The following is an 18,322-nucleotide window of genomic DNA, read 5'->3' on the forward strand; positions in this document are numbered from 1 at the left end:
TACGGATAATTCCGTTTACAAAAACCAGGATATAGGGCTCATGGCAGGTATGACCGGTCGACAGGGGATGCTTACTCCTCCTAAGCACTTGATCCCACCTCTGGTGTGTGCAGGGGTCCGGTTTTTTGTCCAATTAACTATCTATTTTGTATTGCTTATAGGAGTTCTGAGATTGATACTGTTCATTAACTTCACCTTTCATATTTATGGTATCGGAGTTTGGGCCCAAAACGGGCTTAGCATCGGTGTTATAGCACTTTACTTTGTTGTGCAACTGAAAATATAATCATGTAAATTTACATAACCTTCTAGCATGAACTGTATTGACGGGGTTGCATAGTGCATTACAAATAGTTTTCCTTTGATATATTATCCTTTGAATGGATTTGTAAGTGTTCAAAGGGTAATATTTCTTATCTCTTTAATCCCATGGGGATCCGGGTTAGAATAGGTCCTCAGTAGCCCCTTGCTTGTCGTAAGAGGCGACTAAATGGGGCGATCCTTCGGATCAGACCGCAAAAACCGAGGTCCCGTGTCACAGCAAGTGTGGCATGACAAAAGCATAGGTCTAAATTTTGCAGCCGTTCACCGGCAGTGGTGATGTCTCCATATGAGTGAAATATTCTCGAGAGGGACGTTAAACAATATTTATTCAATCAATCAATCAATCTTATATCTTTATACATGAAGCAGTCTTATGAAAAATGTACTTCATCTTGAACAGTAGTTATACAAAAGTGACAAAAAACGACATTCTTTTAGAATACATGGCTTTGAATATCTACCAGTTTCAATTTCTAGAGGATGGACAGATATTCTTAGCTTGGTTAATCTTGAGCATGCTACGTTGATAATAAATGAAAAACTGCATTTAATGTGCAAACGATGACTTATTATTCAAGCACGTCGTTGCATCTTCAGTTAAAAAACCGAGTGGGGGTGGGGTGAAGAAATTGACTGCAAAATGCAATGTTTACTATAGGACCTATCACTGCACGTGCATGGCATTGACCAGTCATTAATATTGATGGCCGCTGAAATTTTACCGGAACAAACTGATCACAAATAAATTAGTAAAAACAATGATCATGTCGAGTGAATAAAATCCCAATCTCAAACGTTTTCTCACTATACGTAGACTGGGAGTTTGACCCCAATCTTTTCTTGTTATACAGACACTATGTCATTATTTCATGTGCACAATTTGCGTCATGTCATGTCTAGATATTTATTGTAAATATCACAGGTAACGTAACAGAGGTAGGACTTTTATCAGATGTAGAGGTAGGCCTATATAGAGGAAAGGTGAACATAACGAACAGTGATCAATCTCATAACTCCTACAAGCAATACAAAATAGATAGTTGGGCAAACACGGACCCCTGGACACACCAGAGGTGGGATTGGGTGCCTAGGAGTACGAAAGCATTCCCTGTCGACCGGTTGCACCCGCTGTGAGCCCTATAATACTATATCCTGTTCAGGTAAACGGAGTTATTCGTAGTCAAAATCAGTGCGCCAAGAACGGCTTAACAATCGGTATGGAACACGTCAGACAGCATTTGACCCAATGACAGGTTGTATTGACGAACTAGATCGTTATAACGACCATAGAATTTGCGAAATGCTAACTTCAATTGAGACTGTTGAAACCCCTGTACCATCAACTTTTTTGTCAGTAGCTCACCTTGATTTATAAACTGATTATATGCAGAACAAGCTCTTGCATATCGAATGAGTTGAGATATATAAACACCATATGCAGGTGATAATGGAATATTGCTACATAGATATGGGAAGTTGACGATGGAGAAGCTGAAATCATCCCGTTTGTCATACAGTTCAGTTGTCAGTTTGCCATTAATGTCTACTTTCAATAAAATATCTAAGTATGAAGCAGAAGTGGACGACTCTGTGGTGTCCTTTATTTCGAGCTCACAGGGATATATCAAATCGACATATGAATGAAAGTTGTTGTTTATTAAAATAGACAAAATGTCATCGATATATCGAAATTTCGAATTGAAGGCCACAGCGAGAGAGATTTTCTTCTCACACAGAAGTTTTTGAATAAATTCTGCTTCATATGAATATAGAAACAGATCAGCTAACAAAGGAGCACAATTCGTGGGGAATTCCAACAGACTGTTGGAAGACCTGATCACCAAAGACCACAAAAATATTCTCATTGAGGAACTCTAGCATATTTTTTATTTCAACTTCATAGTACTTGTGCATGGAATCAGAGTGGTGTTTAACAAAGTAAGTTTTTGAATGACTGATCACTAGATATGAATATTTCCGTTTTCCATTTTTGTTGAAGAAGCTTCTCAACTGTCTATGATGTCAAAAAGTCTAGTCTTTAATTTATCGCGAGGAATGGTCGTGTATAGTGTTGAAAAGTCATAGGTTTTAATGTTATTGATTTGGGAAAAATTCTGCAATTTCAAGTTTACTAAAAGTTCTTTAGAATTTTTTTAGAATCCACATTTGATTAACACCACTTCTGGCATATGTAGTCGCACAGTAAGTTTGAAGTTTCTCCTTCACAGCTGTTAATATTTTCGTGAGGAGCAAAGATAGGGGCTTGGTAGAGCACTTACTGGATCCAGCAATGTATCTTTGTAAGGATTTTTATGTAGTTTAGGAATCCAGTATAGGTACGGTAACTCATATTCATTCGACCCATTGACCGGGATATTAAATGTGTCTAAAACTGAAGCATGTTTTTGAAGAATTTCATCTTTTGAAAGGGCAGATCAAATAGATTATTTCAGGCTGAGGGTTAAGAGTGAAAAAGTTTCACTACTCCCATGGCTATGAAATCTAGAAGAAAAAAAATCCTGTTTTCAATATCTAAGCTAAATTCTAATGTTCAGCAACAGTATAAAACAAGATGTGTTCTTAAAACTTCACTGCCCTCAAAAGTGTATACACTGATGAAAGGCTTTAACATCAAAAGATATCATGACTGATTTGGACCCATCCTAAAGTAATAACCCTAGGTTGTGAAATTCACAATTTTTTCTACATCCTTTTCTGCTTAATTCCTATAAATATGCATTTAAATTTTATACAGTATCGGTAAACTTGCACATAAATACTATATACTAAGTTTGCCCCACCCTTGGGTCAGAACCTCTACTCTGGGGATCAACAAATTTACAATTTTGGTAAAAGACTACCTGCTCTATCCATTTAGCTTCAATTTAGTATCAATAGCACTAAAGATGTTGTTGAAGTGTTTTATACATAAACACTATATACCATGTTTTGCCCCACCCTGGGGTCAGAACTCCTACCCCAGGGATCATGAAATTTACAATTTTGGTAGAGGCTTTCCTGCTCTACATCACTTTCCATTTAGTTTTTCTTCCATGTGTGCAGTTCTTGAAAGGAAGATTTTTGAAAATTGGTCAATTTTGAGCAGTTTTTGCCCTGCCCCTACAGCCCCAGGGGTGCAGGAATCCTGAAATTTACAATTTATGTCCCCCTTGTTCCAAATGTGTTTCAAACCAAATTTGAAAAGAATTGGAATGATAGTTATCAAGAAGAAGTTAAAAATGTCTATTGTTAACACATTTAATAACTGACCATTTTGGCCCCACCCTAATACCAAAACCCCTACCCCTGGGATCTTCAAAATTACAATTTTGGTAAAGGACTACCTGCTCTTTCTAAATATCTATTTAGTACTTTCAGTTTAATATCAATAGCACTAGAGAAGATGTTATTTAAGTGTTTTACACATAAACATTATTTACCAAGTTTGCCCCCCCCCCCCCCCCCCCCGCCGGGGTCAGAACCCCTACCCCTGGGATCATGAAATTTAAAATTTTGGTAGAGGCTTTCCTGCTCTACATCACTATGCATTTAGTTTTTCTTGCATGTGTGTGGTTCTTGAGAAGATTTTTTAAAATTTGTCAATTTTGGGCAGTTTTTGCCTAGCTGCAATAATGTAGCCCTCTCTGATTTTTTTTTTTTTTTTTTTGTTGTTGATTTTTTTTAGGGAGAGGGCTACAACTCCTTAGGATCTCCGTAATGGTTCAAATGCGGGAGTGATTCACTCCCGCAACATTTGCGCTCATTCTAAACATTTCCTGACTTTCTTTACAGAAATTAAGTGATATTCTATGTTTCTTAGTCAATATATAAATTTACAACCTGCAACTTAAGATTTGTGAGGCTCTATTCTACCGTTTTCAACAATTTCGATGAAATCCAATTTCTCGATTCATATTTGTGTGCCATGTTTGATGTACTGAAGTTTCAACTTCCGATTGTCAAGTCATTTGCATATGCCATATAAGGTAGTATTTACATCAATGGACAAGTATGGAGGCGAAAGCTATTTTGTCGGTATAGAAAAGGTTTGAATTTAATATCAAGTTAAAAACCGAACAGCAGAGTGTAAATTCTTTCTGCAACAATATGATTTTCCTTTCTTTGTCGAAGTGGCTCGAGTAACTACATTTTCGCGCTGATTGCCAATGTTTAGGTTTTTCATTAGATCCACCTACGAGATCTCGCGATAACAAGCACGGCGGAGCAGACGAAGAATTTTGCATGCTGTACATTGTATTTAATGAAAAACACCTTTATTAGACATGCCCGAGCACAAAGTTGGTACTCCTTTTGGTGTAAACAACATTTGGGACTAATACACAGAGTTTATTATCGGTTATTCATAAAATTATTTTGCACCATTACGGAGATCCTATGGAATTGTAGCCCTATCCCGAAAACGTCGGAATTAAAAATAATTGGATAGGGCTACATTATTGCACCTATTTTTGCCCTGCCCCTAGGGCCCCAGGGGTGCTGGAGTCCTGAAATTTACAATTTATGCCCCCTTGCCCTAATGATGCTTCATACTAAATTTGAAAAGAATTGGAATGGTAGTTATTAAAAATGTTCAACTGTTAACGTACAACGACTACCAATTGCAAAAAACTCTCTACATCAAGTGGCATGGACACGATTTGAGCTAAAAATCTTAACATTTTATTTTTCTATTTTTATGTTTACAATGCTTATCTAAAGCATTTCTAATGGTCAACCGAAATTTAAGTATGTCAGTAGATCTGTTAAATGTCTAGAACTTTTGTCATTTATGTTTTTGTTGTGTCCAGTGTTTATCTTCTGTATCTATTACAGTGTTAAAGTCTCCCGCTAAAATTATATTTTGATCATTCAGCGTATATTGATACCATCCACTTTTGTAGTCTTTTAAAAAAAATCCGAGTGTGAACTTACATTGTTAGGGGCATTTATATTTATAAGAGTGTCAGTTGTTGAGTTACAAATAAAATACAGTACTCACAATTCCTTGTTATGTAAACAAGGCTTGTGTTATGTTTTTGTTTACATATAGATTGCCTAATATAGAAAATAGCATGTTTAAAACAAAATGAGATGTGCCAAACACTAGAAACTTTTTATCTCTGTTCAGAATTTACTTGTGAATTGGAAAAAAAATCTGCTTTAAACAAATTTTTACTTGTATATTTAACCTATGAAAATAAAAACATGAAATGAGCCTTGTTTACATAACAGAGAATTGTGAGGTCACTTGCATATCACGTATTCTGTATTGCATGACAAGTACAGTGTAATTGTTTTCTTTCTAAAAACAAGAGGCCCACAGGCCTTATTGGTCACCTGAATACTAGTGAAAAAGTATCGCTACTTCCATGGGCTATGAAATCTAGAAAAAAATTCCTGTTCTGAATATCTAAGCTAAATTCTAATGTTCAGCAACAGTATGAAACAAGATGTGTTCTTAAAACTTCACTGCCCTCAAAACTGCATACACTGATGAAAGGCTTTAAATAATAGGTGTATTAACATTAAAACATCAAAATATATGACTAATTTGGACTCATCCTAAAGTAATAACCTTGGGTTGTGAAATTCACCATTCTTTGTACATCCTTTTCTGCTATTCCTAAGTATGCATTTAGATTTCATACAGTCTCAGCAAACTTACACACAAATACTATATTATACTAAGTTTGGCCCCACCCTGGGGTCAAAACCCTTACTCTGGGGAAAATCAAATTTAAAATTTTGGTAAAAGACTACCAACTCTATCCATTTAGTTTCAATTTAGTATCAAAAGCACTAAAGAAAATGTTATTTAAGTGTTAATTTACACATAAACACTATATAAAAAGTTTGGCCCTGCCCTGGGGTCAGAACCCCTATCCCGGGGATCATGAAATTTATAATTTTGGTAGAGGCTTTCCTGGTCTACATCACTATGCATTTAGTTTTTCTTACATGTGTGTGGTTCTTGAGAAGAAGATTTTTGAAAATTAGTCAATTTTGAACAGTTTTGGCCCTGCCCCTAGGGCCCCATAGGTGTTGGTGTCCTGAAATTTACAATTTAAGTCCCCCTTGTCCCAATGATGATTCATACCAAATTTGAAAAGAATTGGAATGATACAGTACCCGCAACGTTATTCTTGACATTCCTATCGTGCTCTATCGTGCGTGTATCCTATCGTATCGTGCGTGTATCCTATCCTATCGTGTATCAGGTTTTCTGTTTTCTATCGTGTTTTGCGTTTATCAGGTTTTCCGTTTATCGTGAAAATCGTTTATCGTGTAGCTTCGGAAACTATCGGGATCGTATATAAAATCTAATGAAAAAGTACGATACTTTCCGAAACCTTTATTCGTTTTGTTAAAGAAGCTATTTTTAGGAATCGAGGAAAGACGGTATATTTGAAGGAGAACATAAAGTTGTCGATTTTAAGGCAGAAGAAGATATCTTTGTCTGTCCAGAGAGAGAGTGAAAATTTATCACAATTTAATTCTAAGTAGTCTGGAAAGTAGGACAGTAAACCGAGCACAGTAAATCTGAAAACTCCTTCTGAAGTTCATAAACATTTGTTTGTCTAGAAACAGTTATTTGTAATTAACACTAACAGAAAAATAGGGAGTTCCGATTTGAAAGGAAAAATCAGTAAATTACATTGTTTATCACCTACATGTATATTTTAATAATGGTTCTTTTTCTTCCGATTTTTTTCCCACGTGTATGCTACTTATATAGCAACTGCTGAACTTGTGAGCGTCCTTATATCTGATTTTGTGTATCACCTGCGTTTTGACAGCTAACATTCTCAGGGACATTGTATTTCACACATTTAGAAGATTAAGTTTTAAAAGGGTGCAAGGGTGTTGCATCCCCCAAAATTCTGCTCAACTGGGCACGATTCCGCTGTCATCGTTGTTTTTTTTTTTATATACCTTGTACATGTACCAATACTCGTACGTGTAGATACTGGAAATTTATGTTGGTTTTGATGATTATTTGAATTTTTTTTACACACTAAGCCTTTCAAAATTGCGAATTTAAAACAAGCCGGGTTTTGTTTATGTTTTTTAAACAGTATATTTATGTTTTGTTAACAAAATATCAATTCAAATAAATATGTTCCAATTACTTATGACTATCAATTATCAATCATAGTGTAAAAATATCTAACAGGTGTAGTGCGGTTCATTTTTTTTTTTAAAGCGGTCGTTATGAAAATAACTTGAGATGTTGAATGAGCCGTGAACTTAGAGCTTGATGCAAAATAACCCCCTCCTCGCTACACGCACAATATTACTTGGTTTTATTTCATACCCAAGGTAATATACATTAGCATAAGAGAGCTACTGAAGCATGATATCACTACATTATACAATGTATTACATTTAGTTAATTCCCTGTATAATCTATATATTAAACATTAGGTGACAATATAAGTTTTAGAATCATTGGCTGATAAAATTCATATAGATATCAAATAATGAATTCAATGCCGTATATATTTTATTATTTTTTTTAAATTTTAGCTGTGATGGCATTAAAAAAAAACCCAAAAAAAACGTATGACCGTGGATTAAAGAAATTATATGGTACAAAACCGATCAATGTTTTAAACAAATGTTACCGCGACGGGGACAGGTAGCTGATAGTCATCCCGCGATGAGAACGCGGTTTTCCTGAGTTACCTATAGATTACCGCGTTAGATTTTTTTCCATCGCGAGAACGCGGGAAACAAGAAATCCGCTTTGTCCGTAATGTAGGTATATAATGAACATTGAAATCCTTCAATATTATTATCAACATAATGTAAACATAATGTAATTATGTTGTAGGTATCAAAATTTCGTTCCGTCTAAACCGTTTCTAAATTTACAACATTTCTATCAGGTTTTCCGTTTATCGTGAAGATCGTTTATCGTGTTTTGCGTTTATCAGGTCTATCGTGAAGATCGTTTATCAGGTTTTGCGTTTATCAGGTTTATCGTGTATCCTATCGTATCGTGCGTGTATCCTATCGTATCGTGCGTGTATCCTATCCTATCGTGCGTGTATCGTGTTCTATCGTTTATCATGTCAAGAATAACGTTGCGGGTACTGTAGTTATCAAGAAGAAGTTAAAAATGTCTATTGTTCACACATTTAATAACTGACCATTTTGGCCCCACCCTGATACCAAAATCTCTACCCCGGCCGGCCTGGATCAATCAAACTTACAATTTTGGTAAAGGACTACCTGTTCTTCCTAAATATCTATTTATTTTTAATTTAGTATCAATAGCACTAAAGAAGATGTCATTTAAGTGTTTTACAGATAAACACTATATAACAAGTTTGGCCCCGCCCTGGGGTCATAACCCCTACCCCGGGGATCATAAAATTTAAACTTTTGGTAGAGGCCTTCCTGCTTTACATCACTATGTATTTAGTGTTTCTTACATGTGTGTGGTTCTTGAGAAGAAGATTTTTGAAAATTGGTCAATTTTGGAAATTTTTTGCCCCATCCCTAGGGTTCCAGGGGTGCTGGGGTCCTGAAATTTACAATTTATGTCCCCCTTGTCCCAATGATACTTCAAACCAAATTTGAAAAGATATGGACTGGTAATTATTAGGAAGAAGTTAAAAATGTTCAATTGTTAACGCACGACGACGTATGACAACCAATTGCAATAATTTACTCAGGTGACCTAAAAACTATGTTGCAGGGGGAGTGAAACTTGTGTTATTACATCTTAAATATAATTTTCTTGATTGAATAAAAGCGTTGACTAAATCAAATATACACTTACAAAAAAAAAACAAAACCAATCTGCTGATATTGCTTTAAAGTGAGACACCGACACTGGGATCATGATAACAGTCTCCTGAAATTCGTCTCAAAATTAATGCCTTTTGTGAGTGCATCTTGCCTGGTGTAAATAACAGCAAGATTCGATCTACATCTACATATGTATGCAATATATCAACTTACCAAAGGTTGACGTTCATTTACTTCATAGTCTGGATCTAAAAGGACAAGAAAATGCATTTAAATTCTGAAGGTTTATTCGTGTCATACATGTACTGATATTTCTTTAAGGTGGTTTTAGTTAGAAAGCTTTATTAGAAGAAATTCCAGGTTTGTACCTGTATCATTTAATTAACACACCAAATTCCCACAAAAATGCTAACAGTATTTTCATTATCACTCAGATGTGTCACACATACATGTAGGAGATGCACATTAAGTCATTTACTTTGCAAAGTTTAAACAGTATTATCATCATTATTATACATTTATATAGTGCTTTATCTAATTAAGACAATTAATCCAAAGCACTTTACATGTAAAACAACAAAAACAAACTAAAACAAAGAACAATAAATACATAGAAAAAGGCATAAAATAAAACAAGATGTACTGTGAGCAATGCTCAGTAAGAATACCCCCCGCTTACCCCATGGGCATGATTTTTACAAACTTGCATCTGCACTATGTTAGGAAGCTTTCATGTATATTTCTGGCCCAGGTAGTGGTTCTTGAAAAGAAGATTTTTAAAGATTTTCCTTATAATTTTTTTTTTTTAATGTGAAACTAATTTCCTATTGTGACCCCGTCTGTGATGTTAAAAAACTTGAATCTCACTATGTCAAGAAGCTTTCATGTAAATTTCTCTGGCTCAATGGTTCTTGAGAATTTTTTTAAAGATTTTCCTTATAAACATGAATTTGTATGTAATTTTAACTTTGATCCCCATATTGTGGCCCCACCCTACCCCTGGAGGCCATGATTTTAACAACCTTGAATCTGCACTATGTCAGGAAGATTTTACATAAATTTGTACTTTCCTGGCCCAGTGGTTTTTGAGAAGATTTTTACAGATTTTCCCCTGTACATTCGCATGTAAAACTTTGATCCCCTATGTGGCCCCAACCTACCCCTAGGGGTCATGGTTTTAACTAACTTGAAACTGCACTATATCAGGAAGCTTCCATGTAAATTTCAGCTCTTCTGGCCAAGTGGTTCTTATGAAAAAGATTTTTAAATGACCCCACCATATTTTTGCTTTTTTGTAATTATCTCCCTTTGAAGGGAGCAAGTCCCTTCATTTGAACACACTTGAAAGCCCTTTACCCAAGGATGCTTTGATACGGCACAGTATGTAACAACGAGATGGCATGTAACAATTTGTTACATACCACAGCATGAATGGCGACGCTATATATGTAACAACTATATAGCGTCGCAATTCGTGCTATGCTTTGTAATAAATTGTTACATACTGTGCGAAGATTTCAACTTTTTGGGGCTGATTCCAGGGAAAAAACCCAAAGTCTTGTAGATTCCTTTTAATCATTGTGTTTGTAAGTAGGTGTGTATGTGTCTTTCATTTAATCCACACTCAACATGTTCAGGTTGATAATAAAACCACAGAAATACCTCTTGGATGCGGAGATTTTGAGGTTAAATATGCTAAAAAACCAGTGGGGTAGTGCATAACAGGCATTTCACCTGTTGCACAATAATCCCCAGGTTTCCCTAACTCTACCGGCCACTATCATTTTTTGTTTCAGAATTATTTCATTTTGTATTCCCAGATATGCTTTAAGAAAACTCGTTGACATGATCCGAAAGGAGGACAGTCACACGATGTCACTCATTCATTCGTTCGTTCCCTGTCGGTATCGGGTGCCATGGTTGTTGCTAAAACGCTGAACGGAAAATGGAACAGGACGGAAATTTAAGAATTAGAATAATTAACGTAGCCAAGATAACATTAAAATTCAGACAAATAATTTTTAAAATATTAAAATCAAAATTTTAGGAATTTGTTGACAACCGGTAAAACTATTTTATCTTAAAATTCTGCACCATGAATTGATTAAGCTAAGTTCAATGTTTGTATAAAAGTTTTCAAAGCGTTTTACAGCAGAAATTAGAGAATGGAAGAACACACAGGGCTTACACCCCCCCACCCCCCTCATGGCAAAATGTCTTAACGCACATGCATTTAAACATAGTGCAGTGTATATGCTTAAAAGAAATTGTACATTAACCATAGACTTTCAGAAAAATATATTTAATATTCAGTAATATGGTCACTTAAGTCAACAAGTTGAGCATCTTGTCTTTGATTAATTTTTTTCTTACTATATGGCTAATTCAACTTAATTAGTAGCTAATTATCATCTGGGGTCACAAAAAAATATGGGGTGGTTTGGCGAATTTTATTTTCAAATTTTTATTTCGGATCCCGAGAAAAAAATTAATGACAATAGGCATCACACAAAGTGTTAATCAAGTTAACATTCAAAGAATCCTTGGTAGCTGATATAAAACCAACATTCTATGAATTTAATCATGATTCACTCATGTCACTGAGAAGCAAGTGTGTTTGAAATCGTAATTTTTGCAAAAATAAAAAAAAATCAGGGCCGGGGGGGGGTGTGTGTGTGTGATGATAATCTTTCAATTAATTCTAATTGGCCTAATAGAGACTGAGTGACCGCAGCACTCCCAATACATATACTAAATAGGCATGTAAGAACTTCTAACAGTTTATTTCTATAATCTAACTAATTATTTAGATTGATAATGAAATGATTTTTATTTCAATTCAAACATGAATTATCTATCAATTAATTCTAATTGGCCTAATAGAGACTGAGTGACCGCAGCACTCCCAATACATATACTAAATAGGCATGTAAGAACTTCTAACAGTTTATTTCTATAATCTAACTAATTATTTAGATTGATAATGAAATGATTTTTATTTCAATTCAAACATGAATTATCTATTAACCTTCAGCTATTTCATAAAAAGCTATTAATTAATTCCTCTTACTAGGGTCATTAACTTATTCTTATCATGCATTGATTCTGGTTCAATCATTTTCTTTCCGCTGTATCACTTCGGATTCAACATATATCCACAAGATACTGGTACATGTATGAACTTTCACTTTACATAAATCAATCTCAAATGAGGCAAGCCTTTTATACACACCAGACTTGTTTGCTTTAAAGTTTGATGTGATACATATTATACATGTATATATCATACAAGGTGTAGAACTATCAAACTGAAGTTCAGTTATCTTTAAAAAAAAAAATGAAGTTGATGAACAGCAAGCTCAATTTAATAAGGCTATGTTTGGGGATAATTGTTGAGAAAATCATTTTATATCTTTCTACGTTGTTTTCGGGGGGAGGGGGGTGGGCCTATATTGGTTAGGTCCATAGAATTGTTTCTTATGGTGGCAGTCAGAAAAAAGTAATAAAATTTGAAAGGTTAAATTAAAATTCAAGTCTTTTCCAGAATATCAGTTGTTGTATTTCTTTTTTACAACATACTATCACAATCGGTGGGAGAAGGGGGAGGGGTCAGAAAATGACAAAGTCGGGAAAAGGGGATACATGTATGTTACTCACAGGCGCTTGCATAATATTTTTCATAATAATTAAATTAAATATGTGTGAAGTATATAAAACATTGGATGCTGAACATGTCTTCCTGTTCTCTCTGTAATTTCTGCTTCCCTTGTTCATAAGCCTTTTGATTTTACAACAAGCTGATCTCCTCATGTTATTATCAGATAAAACATTTTCCGTTCCTTTTTCCGTTCCATGTTTAGCAACACCTGGACGTCGTAGCTCATGTTGCTTGAACAAATTTTGATAAAAAATACAACCGTCATCCTATTCGCCTCTTGCAAATAAAATAATGCTTATAAAGCTGATTAAGCCGTTCCAGAGGGGTCATCTTGTTACTCACCCATGTCTTTACTCCCCGTTTTGCCTGAAATTGCATATTCATGTCATAAAATCGCAAGTACATAGCGGGGAAACATAGCATGACGTGTGTGTATGTGCAGTGAAAGTGAAATGTTGTCGGACCAACAGACATGTCCAGTAATTTGACTCTCGGTCCGGTAAACTTCGTTATATTTCCGGTCCGAATGTCCGGTGACTTTCCGGCAACGGTTTTGGAAACTACGTTTCAACGTTTATTCTAAAAAAACATCCGAAAACGGCAACATGTTCCTATTAAAATGGAACAGTAATGCAGTCCCCGGTAAACCTTTAAAACGAAAATCCAATGACCAGGAAGCTCAAAGTTTTTCATTTTTAATATATATAATTAATACTTTTTTTCGGTCTGGTAAACTGTGATTCGGTCTGGTAATGTTCCCGTGTTTACCAGACCGAATGTCCTGTAAAACATTTCAACATTTCGCGATCACTGTGTGTCCGCAACGGTCAACTGACTACTGGTTCATAAACTCAATGCAAGGTGTTTGTTTCAGTAGCCCCCCAGAAAAGAACATCATCTGCAAGATTGATGGTCATCTCAGAACCTTACACATGCATGAATATGTTTGCTTCTTTCTATGTCTTTAATGATAGGCATGCTTTTTGCACATTTAACACTCACCTTTTATTAACGAAGGGGGGACACTTAGACCCCAAGATCGGCGAAAGGTGAATATTTTTAATGCCAACAACGATGACGCCACAAAGACACACACCCCCCCCCCCCCCCCCCATTTCCTGGTCTATTTTAAGATTCTCCCAATTATAACTGAAGAGAACAAAAACCACACAAACACTGGGGAAAAGAGGTACACGGTACCAAAAAGATATATGCTGAAGAAAAATTTTAGGGTGATGTAATTGTCACAGATGGACGAGGTGGCTGTAACCATGCCAAGCTAACACATTTAAAAAAGTCACAATATAGTTATAAAGAGTTTATTATGTACAATATCTCTTATATGAACATGGTCCTAATTTCACAAGTGTCCATGTTCATGATAATCTTAAGACCTCTGTGGGGTACATACGTCCCTTGACCGGTGTACCCACTCCTGGAGCTTGGTTGTCCTGGTACTATACTATTACTCTTCACGTCCTGCATACACTGGTTACATCAGGATAACTGTAGTAGAACACAGGGAGAGGACCTGTTTTGATACACATACATAAAATGTAATATATTACTTGTACGCACTGAGTGGCATTACATTACACATAAATACACACAAACATTATCTTATTTGCAGATAATATCCTGGACATGCCTTCTGTTTAAGACAATACATTTACACTTTTGTCTATTGAAAAGACTCCACAAATACATCGAAGTTTTACATTGCATTGCTATGCATTTACACATATTGGACAAAGTCTACTTTATGACTATAATACTGCACCATACACTGAACACTTGTTTCAATTAGTACCATTTTGATACGAATGAAAATCACATGTATGAAATTAAGTTAACACTAAGGAACTCCATAACTGGATGTTTTAGGACTGTTAAAATAACATAAAACAGTAGACATATTGCTGAGTAGTAAATAAAACACCTTACCTCAGAAAAGCTGGATCATATGCAGCATTACGTATATACCATGTATAGAACTGGACAGTTTGCTGAATATGTTAAACCGATATGCAGAGAAGTATAAAAGCGTCCTTCCTGCTAGACTGCCGTGTCCAAACTGAATTCAGCACGGACTGGTGGTTTAGAGTCCAGTGAAGTGAGGTTCCAATTAGGGCACAGTAAAGAGGCTCCAAACAGGATTTGGAGTGTGTTCGATATATACACAAAATAAGAGCATATTTACAATACATACAAAATATTAAGGGGAATTTAATGTGACAGTAATCAGTGGCGGATTTAGGGGTGGGGGTGGGGGGTGGGGTGCGCGCCTGCTGCCCCCCCCCCCAATTTTTTTTTTCAAATTTAAGGTAAATCGTGGTATCTTGTTTAGAAAAATGTTCTCAACGATAAAAGAAGCAGTAATTTCTTCCACTCCCGGAGAAATAAATGACAAAATCTTTTGATTTCTTGAATTACTTTATTGGGAGAACTTAATTTCTTCCAAAAACCCCTAAAATTTGTGTCATTTTATTAATTTCACCTTATTAAAGATGATAGAAAATAGCACAAATGACAAAATAGGAGACATATTTCAAGCCCTATAAAATTTAGGAGCTAGCTCGCCCCCATGGCCCCTACCAGGGCAAAGCCCTGGACCCACTGGGGGCCTCAAGGCGGCCCCCAGACCCCCTGCCTCATAAAGTGCCCCCCCCCCCCCCCACAATTCCTGGATCCGCCCCTGGTAATGACTGCCATTACAACTGCAGATTTAATTATCTCCTTGTAAAAATAAGGTAAGAATGAGACAAATATTGGGGTTTACATGAAAGTCACACACTTATACCAACTCACAAACACAATGATTAAAAGGAATCTACAAGACCTTGGTTTTTTTCCTTCCGAATCACCCCCAAAAAGGTGTAGTCCCCACATGCATGTATATAACATTTTGTTACATACCGTTGCCATCCACAGCACGGTATGTAATAATTTGTTACAAAGCGTAGCACGAATGGCGACGCTATGCGACACAAAAAATATTTGTTACAATATAAGTTTGGTTGAAATTGCAGGCCTAATGGTTTTGGAGAAGTCGAAAATGTGAAAAGTTTACAGACAGATGGACGATGGACAACGGGTGATCAGAGAAGCTCACTTGAGCTTTCAGCTCACTCAAAGGATGACATTGTAAATACATATACATGTACACAGCTTGTCATTCTCTCACAAAGTGTAACATAGATACATGATATTATAGTAAACATGACATGTGTTATGAAGAGTGTTTCAAGTATAGTAAAGTTTTTTTTTACCTTCAAATGTGTCCATTCTTTGATCTCTTTCTGTTAAACAAAGAAAACATAATTATGTAACTGCAGGGTGCAACAAAAATGCTAGTCCGATAGCCCGAGGCTAGTAAATTTTATTTTGGACTATCTGAAAACTTTGATAAATTGAGGCCTTCAAGATCTTCTTTAAAAATGCATTCAGTATTTATGCAATATCACCTCCTTCAAGATCCTCTTTAAAAATGCATTGAGTGTTTATCCAATATCAACATAAATATCTACATGTAAGAATTCAAAACTTTCAAAAATTGTATATACGATTAAGGGACGTACATTTGAAAAATTCTGAATCCTTTAATATTAAAAGTAAAACATTGAATCAAAATATAACGTTTTAGGTATGCATGTGAATGTTAGGAAAATGTGCTTTAAAGGGATTATAAAAGTCATTTTGTTTAAATTTTATGCATTTATTTGAATTTTATTTCAAACAATTAAAATCTTTAAATTACATCCCTTGAATTTTTGCTTCCTAAACAAAAATTCAATCTGCAATAGAAGTTAAATGGCTTCTAGTGTAACTTTTGACAAACATGCAATCATTTCAAAGTTGATAAATATTAATCATTTAATATCTTTTTTATAATACATGTAATAAGAAGGGAATAGGCCAAATAAAATAATATATGTGGTTCCAGTTACACTCCCTTGAAAAATATGGTAGGTAGGTAAGGATTTTTTTTTTTTTAATGATCGATAGATTTTAAATGGAAACACAATTTTCTTTTAGGTTCACTTCTTTGCATGTACTATTTATATATGGTGTGATACATGTTGTATATACCTATCAAAATGGTAGGGATCACCCTAGTGTTGACCATTCTTATACAGTCAAAACTGCCATAGCGACCCACTGTATTAAGCGACTCACTGTCGTATGTGACCATAAAAAGTTCCCCCCAAGACGTTACTCTATATATTGTACCTGTATTAAATGACCACCTGTCTGACACGACCAACGACCATGATTTTTACAACCTTTTAATGTATTTTCACGAAATTTTACCTCTATTTAACGACTGCATGTACATTTTTCGATTACACCGCGATTACTACTTTCGATTTTGGTTGAGCCGACTATTCTGGGAATTATCGCCCTATACATGTAACACTTTCGTTTTCAAACGAACGACTATTCTGGGAATTATCGCCCCTAACACTTTCATTTTATAACGCATAGTTTGGTGGTGATCTTGTTTAGTAGGCCCTCTGAATTAATTATTATACCCAATCTGTCAACATGTAGGGTCGTGTGTGGTTAACTATTTGCAATATTATATGCACATCTGAGTATTAAGGTGGACACATCGTTTTAAATCGAGTAGAAAGTTGCTTGAAGATGATCCTTGTTCTACTCGGCCATTGTCAGCGTATACAGGAAAAGACATTGTTGTGAAAACTGCAATTGCTGACGATGCAAGATATACCATGGGAGACCTTACTAGTATTATGAACATTGATTTGTGTCATATCTAAATGTTTTCAGCATTATAAAAGAACAATTAAATAAGGAATTTTTTAAGGTCTGTAAAGGGCCGAAATTCGGCCCCAATCCCAATGCTGAAAAGCAGATGTTTTTCCCAAAATGATGCCTAAAAATTCCCAAATGATGAATGGTTTGATGAGAATATACCATGAGGGGCCATCCAACCTCAGTGCCACTCTGGTGCAAAACATTTGTGACAGTTTTTTCTTTGCTAAAGACCAGAAAAGAAAGCTTGTTTAAGCCAGCCACATTGATATAAAGTATCAAATGGTTAACTTTTTGCTTGTTTTTCTTATTTATTTGTATAAAACAAATTTCCCAATTTCAATCAAATATCACTATTTTTCCCAAACTTGAAGGCCCTGGCCCCTGGATTCAAGGGGTAAAAAAATCCCTGGTTAAAGTTTTGCAAAGTTTGTGCTTGGTGGGTCCCCGATCTCCTTAAGGAAGAGCAGTAACGCGGCCATATAGGAATGGCCATCCAATCACTTAGCAATTATGAAGACTGTGATCAAAAGCAATTAAATGAGACCATTACAGATGATGAAGCTTGGATACATATTTCAGAATCTGACGCTAAATGCAATAACAATGTTTGAATCAGAAAAACTTACCAAAGCCCTCAGATATAGCGCACAGAAGCAGGTCTGGGACATTTTAGAAAAACTTACCAAAGCCCTCAGATAGCGCACAGAAGCAGGTCTGGGACATTTTCGTTTCCAAGTTTTACTCTGTTTTATTAAACTTCTTAACTTATATTACGTACGTTAAAAAATCATCATAACTTTGCAA

General features: G+C 35.5%; 2 protein-coding genes across 5 annotated transcripts in view; one reads left to right on the forward strand and one right to left on the reverse strand.

Moving 5' to 3' along the window:
- The window catches only part of LOC125677196 (platelet endothelial aggregation receptor 1-like), a 351,642-nt gene that overhangs the window by 159,765 nt on the left and 173,555 nt on the right, over positions 1–18,322 (forward strand). The gene's annotated exons all lie outside the window — the stretch shown is intronic.
- LOC125649582 (uncharacterized) overlaps positions 1–18,322 on the reverse strand; it is a 172,572-nt gene that overhangs the window by 9,954 nt on the left and 144,296 nt on the right. For both annotated transcript variants that reach the window (XM_056157956.1, XM_056157957.1), the window contains 2 exons: positions 16,009–16,038; positions 9,295–9,329 (listed from right to left, as the gene is read on the reverse strand). In XM_056157956.1, coding sequence (XP_056013931.1) covers positions 9,295–9,329; positions 16,009–16,038 — 65 coding nt within the window. The remainder of the gene's footprint in view (positions 1–9,294; positions 9,330–16,008; positions 16,039–18,322) is intronic.

The sequence above is a fragment of the Ostrea edulis genome, chromosome 3 (assembly GCF_947568905.1).
Source record: "Ostrea edulis chromosome 3, xbOstEdul1.1, whole genome shotgun sequence".
NCBI classification, from domain to species: Eukaryota; Metazoa; Mollusca; class Bivalvia; order Ostreida; family Ostreidae; genus Ostrea; species Ostrea edulis.